Here is an 8240-nt window from a genome sequence, read left to right as displayed (position 1 = left end):
ATGAGGCAGCAGGAGCCAAGGGCAGCAAGGACGCTGGTCAGGCAAGATGTGCAGGAAGGACAGAAGCAACGTCTCAGCATGACAGTCTCTGTGACCGCTAATCCTCAGATTCAGGAGCATCAGGCGCCTGCAGCCGAGGCAAAGAGGAGACATCCAGATTGGTAGAGCTATTCTGTTTTGTGAACACCCATGAGGACTCCCTGAGGCTTGGAGGTGAGGGGCACCATCCCTGCCTGCCTCCAAACATCCTCACAACAAGGCCCTATCTCCCGAAACCCTTGGGTGAGCATTTCTTTCGTCCTTGTCACCCAGAAGAGCCTAATGAACTCTGGATCTCACATCCTTGCTTCTCTGGCCTCTTCCACCAGCCAGAGTCAGCCCTGGTATCCAGTGGAAGCCACATATGGTAGCAAGAACCCTGGACCTGAAGTCCAAAGGTGAGATTCAAGTCCTGCTTTTGCTGTGATCTGCCTCCCAGAGGCCTGCCCTTCCCACTCCCTGCTGGCACCCTGTCCCTTCGCCACTGCCTCCACCCTTATTCCAGAAGAGCATCCAGGACTTCCATCAATCTGGTGCCCCCTGCTCTAGCCAGACTTCTCCAGGCAGGGCTGGGGACTAGACACATCCCGGGAGCCTGTGGTTCTGAAAGAAGACTGAAAGGGGACAGAGGTCACTGCAGTGGTGGAATTCCAAACACTTGCGACTAGCCAGTAGAGAGGTTGTTCAAGCCTGGGCTGATTTAGTCACGTTTTTCCCCAACCCAGCCCCCTCCGTCTAGGGGAGAGGGGCAATGGACAGGTAGCTGGATTCTGGTTAGAACAGGAAGTCCTGCTGGGGCTGCTGAAGGGGCTCACATGACACTGTGTCACCTCAGCCTTCTCTGCATTTCCACCCATGTCTCGTCATACTTTCCTCTTTTCTCTCTGCAACTAGAGGTCAGTCAGCCCTGGACCAGCCCATCCCCAACCTCCCCCTACACCTAATAGCATGAGCTCCAGAGCCAGAAAGACCTGGGTTCAAATCCTAGCTCGGCTACTTTCTGACCATGTGACCCTAGGCAAGCTGCCTCCCTCTCGGAGCAAGCCTGAAGGGAATAAAATGACAACATGGGAAAGGCCAAGCAAGCAGCTGAGGGGCTCACTAAATGTCAGTTTCCTTTCTGTTTCCAAGGTTCAAAGTCCCTGAGCTGGGGACACTGATGGGGCTGGACATGACCAGGGATCCTACCAGGGGCTTTAAGAGTCATGGAATTGCCGGGCACTGTGGCTCACACCTGTAATCCCAGGAGTTTGGGAGGCTGAGGCAGGAGGATCACTTGAGCCCAGAAGTTTGAGACTAGCCTAGACAACAATGTGAGACCCTATCTCTACAAAAAAATAAAATTAGCTGGGTGTGGTGGTGCACACATGTGGTCCCAGCTACATGGGAGACTGAGGCAGGAGGAGCACTTGATCCCAGGAGGCTGAGGCTGCAATGAGCCAACACTGCACCACTGCACTCCAGCCTAGGTGACAGAGCATGACCCTGTCTCAAAAAAAAAAAAAAAAAAAGAGTCATGGAATCAAATACAGGGGACCACCTGCAGCAGGTCCCTGCATTGCTTTGGGCTGTGTGTCATCATCTGTCAAATGGGGGGACAATAGAAGATGCCTAGCAAATAATGCTAGACCCTCCTTCCCTGGTCACAGAAGTCCACCTAGAGGACGGTACTGAGACTTCCTTTGAGTGTTGAGAGGACAAGCTGGGCAAGAGAGGGACTGCTTTTTAAGGCAGGAGGCTCTGGAGGTTGGGGACAGGTGCAGGGGGGCGGCGAGTCACCAGGAAGGGAGATAGGGCACAGGGGCTGGGCTTTTCTAAAGGATGGGGCAGGCTTTATGCCTCCATCAGCCTGGGGCCATTTGGAGGGGCACTTCTAGATGTGTACTCACAAAAGCTCAGGTTTATTCTGAGACTTACTCAGAGGGTCACACACACATTTGGCTACACAAAGGCACCCTGGAGACACACAAACACATTCATACTTACTCCTGCACACCCAGGGACAGCCACACAGAAAGGCACACGAAAGAGGTATTCGAGATATTCATGCAGTCTCGCATACAACCTTGTATCCTCACAGTCCAAGTGCACGTTTATTTTGTACATACTCCTGTGCACTCTGGAACATTCACAGACACCCTCACAGACACACGGAGGCTAGCACAGTCAAGTGTTCTCAACACTCAGGTGCCTTCAGTCACCCCTACGGCCGTCCCCTTCCCTCCAGTCGAGTAGGCTCCGCCTCTTCTCCCCACCCACTTCCCACCGTCCTCTGGGGCCTCTACGGCCTCCCTCCGGAGCTGGGGGAGGGGATGGGCAGGGCTCACCCAGCTGATGTGGCAACAGCGCTCACCTGCAGCCAGGGCCACACCCTCCACTGGGAAAGGCTTAAAGGAGCAGGAATCCCAGGTGTTGACCTCACAGGGTCTGTGCCCATGTTTTTCAGATGGGGTCAAATGGAGAATGGGACTTGAACCCAGGACTCCAGTGCCAAGAGCTGGGTGGGGAGTAGGCAGGGGACGCTTCTGCTGGGAATGGGGAAGCCTGGGTTCCAGACCCAGCTCTTGCCTGCCCTGGTTGGCTGCTTGGCAACCTACGCCTCCCCACTGCTCCTCAACTCCCTGACAGGCACTCCCACCCTCTTGCAGTCCCTGTCTCAGGAGCCAGCACTCTCCTGAAAGCCACCCAAGCCAGAAACCTGGGCATCCCGCCGCACACCTCTCTCTACCTGTGGAATCTATCCCTAAACATTTCCTGAACCTGGGTAGGAGATGCAGTAGGCAACCAGCCAGCTTTTTCCCAGCTCTGTGACTTAGGGCAAGTCACTCCTGTTCTCTGAGCCTCGGTTTCCTCATCTGTAAATGAGGTGTGATCACACCCACCTCACAGGATTGATGAGACAATTTAACTACATAATGCAGATAGAGTGCTGCAGGCCCAGGCCCAGGAACTCTGGACTGGGTTGGTGAGTGACTAGATATATGGATGAGTTGCCCAACATATTGAGGCGAGCGAGGTCACCCCTGCTGCAGTGTCGCTGATCCTACTACCTCCTAGGGGATCCCAGAGGACCCGTCTCACAGTGTGGTTTGCTACTGCTTCCAAAACCTGGGCAGCCCAGCCCAGCTCAGCCCTATCTGCTGTATCAAGGTAGAAGGGTCAGGCCAGTGGACAGTGGCAGGGGTGGAGAGGGGTCAGGGAGACACAGCCATGCCTGTGGGGGCCACCAGCCTGCTGGGGGAGATCTAGCTCAACTCTGCTCCTGGAGTACCCGGCTGAAGCAAGGAAGGCCCATTCTGTTCTTGTAGCTCCAAGGCTAGTTAGTGAACATATCTAGCATGGCCCAAGGGCTCCAAAGCCCGAAGTAGAAGCAGTCTGGTCCAGGAGCTCCTGGGCTGGTAAGGGAGACACTCCTGAGCCCAGGTCCCCAAACTAGTTGGGAAGACAGAGCATTCGCCTGGGATTCCCAGTCTGATGGGAGCAAATTTCCTCTCCTAGGGGCTCCTAGGCTAGTAAAAAACACAACTCTTGCCGGGCGCGGTGGCTCACGCCTGTAATCCCAGCACTTTGGGAGGCCAAAGCAGGCGGATCACCTGAGGCTGGGAGTTCAAGACCAGCCTGTCCAACATGGAAAAACCCTGTCTCTACTAAAAATTAGCCGGGCATGGTGGCCCGTGCCTGTAATCCCAGCTACTCAGGAGGCTAAGGCAGGAAAATCACTTGAACCTGGGAGGCGGAGGTTGCAGTGAGTTGAGATTGTGCCATTGCACCCCAGCCTGGGCAACAAGAGTGAAACTCTGTCTCAAAAAAATAAAAATAAAAAGGCTGGGCGCGGTGGCTCATTTCTGTAATCCCAGCACTTTGGGAGGCTGAGGCGGGTGGATCACAAGGTCAGAAGTTCAAGACCAGCCTGGCCAATATGGTGAAACCCTGTCTCTACTAAAAATACAAAAGTTAGCCACGGCGGACGCCTGTAATTCCAGCTACTCAGGAGGCTGAGGCAGAAGAATCGCTTGAAACTGGCAGACAGAGGTTGCAGTGAGCTGAGATTGTGCCACTGCACTCCAGCTTGGGCAAAAGAGTGAAACTCTGTCTTGGAAAAAAAACAAAAAACATAACTCTTGCCAGGCGCAGTGGCTCATGCCTGTAATTCTAGCACTTTGGGAGGCTGAGGCAGGTGGATCACCTGTCAGGAGTTCAAGACTAGCCTGGCCAACATGAGGAAACCCTGTCTCTACTAAAAATACAAAAATTAGCTGGGCGTGGTGGTGGGTACCTGTTATCCCAGCTACTCAGGAGGCTGAGGCAGGAGAATCGCTTGAACCTGGGAAGCAGAGGTTGCAGTGAGCTGAGATTATGCCACTTCACTCCAGCCTATGTGAAAGAGTGAAACTCGGCCGGGCGCAGTGGCTCATGCCTGTAATCCTAGCACTTTGGGAGTCTGAGGCAGGCGGATCACCTGAGGTCAGGAGTTTGAGACCAGCCTGGCCAACATGGCAAAACCCCGTCTCTACTAAAAATACAAAAATCAGCCGGGTGTGGTGGCAAGCACCTATAATCCCAGCTACTTGGGAGACTCAGGTGAGAGAATCGCTTGAACCTGGAAGGTAGTGGTTGCAGTGAGCCGAGATCGCGCCACTGCACTCCAGCCTGGGTGACAGAGCGAGACTCCGTCTCCAAAAAAATAAAGAAAAGAAAGAGCGAAATTCCGTCTAAAAAGAGAAAAAAAAAACAAAAAAAACTCTTGTTCTCAGGGACCCTAAGTCACAAAAGAAAAGAGACCTAGGACACAGAGGAGTAGTGAGCACAAATGAATTTAGCTTTGTGTGTGAGCCTGTTGCTTATTTGTGCAGCATTTGTGACTCTGTGCATGTGTGTGCCTGTGTGCGTGGCTGTGTTGACTCTGTGTATGTGCCTGTGAGCCCAGGCTGTTGAGAAGGCTTAGTGAGTGCGGACCCAGTTAGGTGGAATTGCTTATTCATTAGGCACACATTTAGCGAACATTCACAGGGCAGGGCCCTGGACATAACATGGAGCCCTTGACTGATGCGGTTCTTGTTTTTGAGGGCTTCACTCTGTAATGAGGGGAGATTAGGCACTAAACAAAAAATCCTGCTGGGCGTCGTGGCTCACACATATAATCCCAACATTTTGGGAGGCCGAGTCGGGTGGATCACTTGAGGTCAGGAGTTCAAGACAGCCTGGCCAATATAGTGAAACCAATATAGTGACCAGCCTGGCCAATATAGTAGTTTTGTAAAAATACAAAAAGTAACCAGGCATGGTGGCACACACCTGTGGTCCCTCCCAGCTACTCAGAAGGCTGAGGCAAGAGATTTGCTTGAACCCAGGAGGTGGAGGTTGCAGTGAGCCGAGATCGCACCTCTGCACTCCAACCTGGGCAACAGAGTGAGACTCCATCTTAAAAAATAAAATAAGGCTGGGTGCGGTAGCTCACGCCTGTAATCCCAGCACTTTGGGAGGCCGAGGCAGGCGGATCACTTGAGGTGACCAGCCTGACCAACATGGAGAAACCCCATTTCTATGAAAAAAATATATATATACAAAATTAGCCAGGCGTGGTGGTGCATGCCTGTAATCCCAGCTACTCGGGAGGCTGAGGCAGAGGAATCTCTCGAACCTGGCAGGCGGAGGTTGCGGTGAGCCGAGATCGCGCCATTGCACGCCAGCCTAGGCAACAAGAGCGAAACTCCGTCTCAAAAAAACAAAACAAAAACAAAAACAAAACAAGGCCGGGCGCGGTGGCTCACATCTGTAATTCCCGCACTTTTGGAGGCTGAGGCAGGTGGATCACCTGAGGTCGGGAGTTGGAGACCAGCCTGACCAACATGGAGAAATCCTGTCTCTAGTGAAAATACAAAATTAGCTGGGCGTGGTGGCGCATGCCTGTAATTCCAGCTACTGGGGAGGCTGACGCAGGAGAATCGCTTGAACCAGGAGGCGGAGGTTGCGGTGAGCCAAGATCGCACCATTGCACTCCCGCCTGGGCAACGAGAGCAAAATTCCGTCTCAAAAACAAAACAAAACAGTCTCACGCCTGTAATCCCAGCACTTTGGGAGGCCAAAGCGGGCGGATCACAAGGTCAGGAGATCGAGGCAATCCTGGCTAACATGGTGAAACACCGTCTCTACTAAAAATAAAAATAAAAAAAAAAATTAGCTGGGCGTGGTGGCGGGCGCCTGTAGTCCCAGCTACTCGGGAGGCTGAGGCAGGAGAACGGCGTGAACCCAGGAGGCGGAGCTTGCAGTGAGCCGAGATCGCGCCACTGTACTCCAGCCTGGGCAACAGAGCGAGACTCCCTCTCAAAAAAAATGAAATGCAGAAGAAACTCAGGCGACCATGAGACCACAGGGAGGGGACGTCCTGGAAGAAGTGATATTTAAGCTGTGCTCTGAATAACAAGCTTTAGGGCTTGGGGAAAGGATGTTCCAGATACAGGGAGTGGCATGTGCAAAGCCTGTGGACCTGGGAGAGGGCACTGGGAAAGGTTTTTCTGGAGAAGGTGGCTGGATGGGGTTTTGGAAGAGGTAAGGAGAACGAGGGGGCGGTGCTTCAGTTTGAGGGATGTAGTGGGATTGGCCAGAGGAAGCTTGCAGGCTTGGGCCTGCACCTGGGGACCGAGGGGCAGTGCCCAAAGGAGCCCAAGGAGCTGAAGGTGCCGGCAACTCGAGAGAGGAGTGGGGAAGCTCCGAAGAGGGGGTTTAGGGAAAGAGCTCCTGGACTGGCCTCTGGGCTGTGCTAGGGGAGAGAGAGACCCATGAAGGCCCGTGAGCCTGGGAAAGGGTCCCCAGCGTTCTCATTCGAGAAAGGAATTCAATCAGAGCTCCCTCACAGGATAGAGGGAATTACGGTACATGCACTTCTCCTAAGTTGCGCTTCAAAGAGCTCTCCAGGAGCTCATTTATTCCTCTCAAGAACTGTAATACATTTCCCATTTTAAAACAAAGGAAGCAGAAGCTCAGAAAAGCCCAAGGGTACAGAGCGGAAACGTGGGAGACTGCCCTGGATTCGAACCCAGCTCAGGGTCTAAGGCCTGGCTCCTTCCCTGAGTTCTACAGCCTCCCATCACGCGCATGCGTCCTTTGAACTCCAGCAGCTCGCTGTGGGTGGATCTGCGGCTATTATTGTTGTTGTGTGTTAATTATCACTGCGGTGCCAAAGGACGTCCTGGATTCAGCTGGGACGCCGACCTCCCCACTGTCTGCGCGTCGTTGGTCCTGAAAAATCAGGGCCCGGGCGGCCCCGCGCGGCCGCGGCGGAAAAGACAACCCCCGGGCGCGGGGTCGGCGTGGCGGCGCCCCCTGGAGGCAGTGCTCGGCATTGCCCAACCTGGGGAGGGACGACCCTGAACGCAGCGTCCTCTGAAGCGGTGGCCGGTGGTCAGCACCGGGTAGGCCCCAATGTCTCCCAGACAGCGGTCCCAGAAGGCAGGGAGAAAGGAGGAAATTAAGAGAACACTTATCAAGTGTCTCTTGTATACTGGGCAAAGGTCTGGGCGTTTCCTGCACATTTTCTCATTTAACGCTCACCTAATCTAATTTCCTAGAAGCAGAATCAGGGGGCCGGGCGCGGTGGCTCACGCCTATAATCCCAGCCCTTTGGGAGACTGAGGCGGTGGATCACCTGAGGACAGGAGTTCAGGGAACCAACCTGACCAACATGGTGAAACCCTGTCTCTACTAAAAATACAAAAATTAGCCCAGTGTGGTGGCGGGTGCCTGTAGTGCTAGCTACTCGGGAGGCTGAGGCAGGAGAATTGCTTGAACCCGGGAGGCGGAGGTTACAGTGGGCTGAGATCCAGCCACTGCACTCCAGCCTCTGCACTCCAGCCTGGGTGACAGAGTGAGACTTTGTCTCAAAAAAAAAGAAGAAGAGGGCCGGGCGCGGTGGCTCAAGCCTGTAATCCCAGCACTTTGGGAGGCCGAGGCGGGTGGATCACGAGGTCAGGAGATCGAGACCATCCTGGCTAACATGGTGAAACCCCGTCTCTACTAAAAATACAAAAAACCAGCCGGGCGTGGTGGCGGGCGCCTGTAGTCCCAGCTACTCGGAGGCTGAGGCGGGAGAATGGCGTGAACCTGGGAGGCGGAGCTTGCAGTGAGCCGAGATCGCGCCACTGCACTCCAGCCTGGGTGACACAGCGCGAGACTCCGTCTCAAAAAAAAAAAAAAAAAAAAAA

The 8240-nt window shown here is 53.9% G+C and overlaps 1 protein-coding gene across 1 annotated transcript in view; it reads left to right on the top strand.

Moving 5' to 3' along the window:
• Positions 1–8240, top strand: part of LOC112611963 (pregnancy-specific beta-1-glycoprotein 6-like) — a gene marked incomplete at its 3' end in the record, with an annotated part of 21192 nt that continues 12952 nt past the window's right edge. Inside the window, exons 1-2 of the mRNA XM_025365915.1 lie at positions 1–161; positions 7223–7451. Of these exons, the coding sequence (XP_025221700.1) occupies positions 1–161; positions 7223–7451 (390 nt within the window). The remainder of the gene's footprint in view (positions 162–7222; positions 7452–8240) is intronic.

Source organism: Theropithecus gelada, chromosome 19 (genome assembly GCF_003255815.1).
Source record: "Theropithecus gelada isolate Dixy chromosome 19, Tgel_1.0, whole genome shotgun sequence".
Taxonomy (NCBI): domain Eukaryota; kingdom Metazoa; phylum Chordata; class Mammalia; order Primates; family Cercopithecidae; genus Theropithecus; species Theropithecus gelada.
This window is presented reverse-complemented; position numbering and strand designations above follow the sequence as displayed.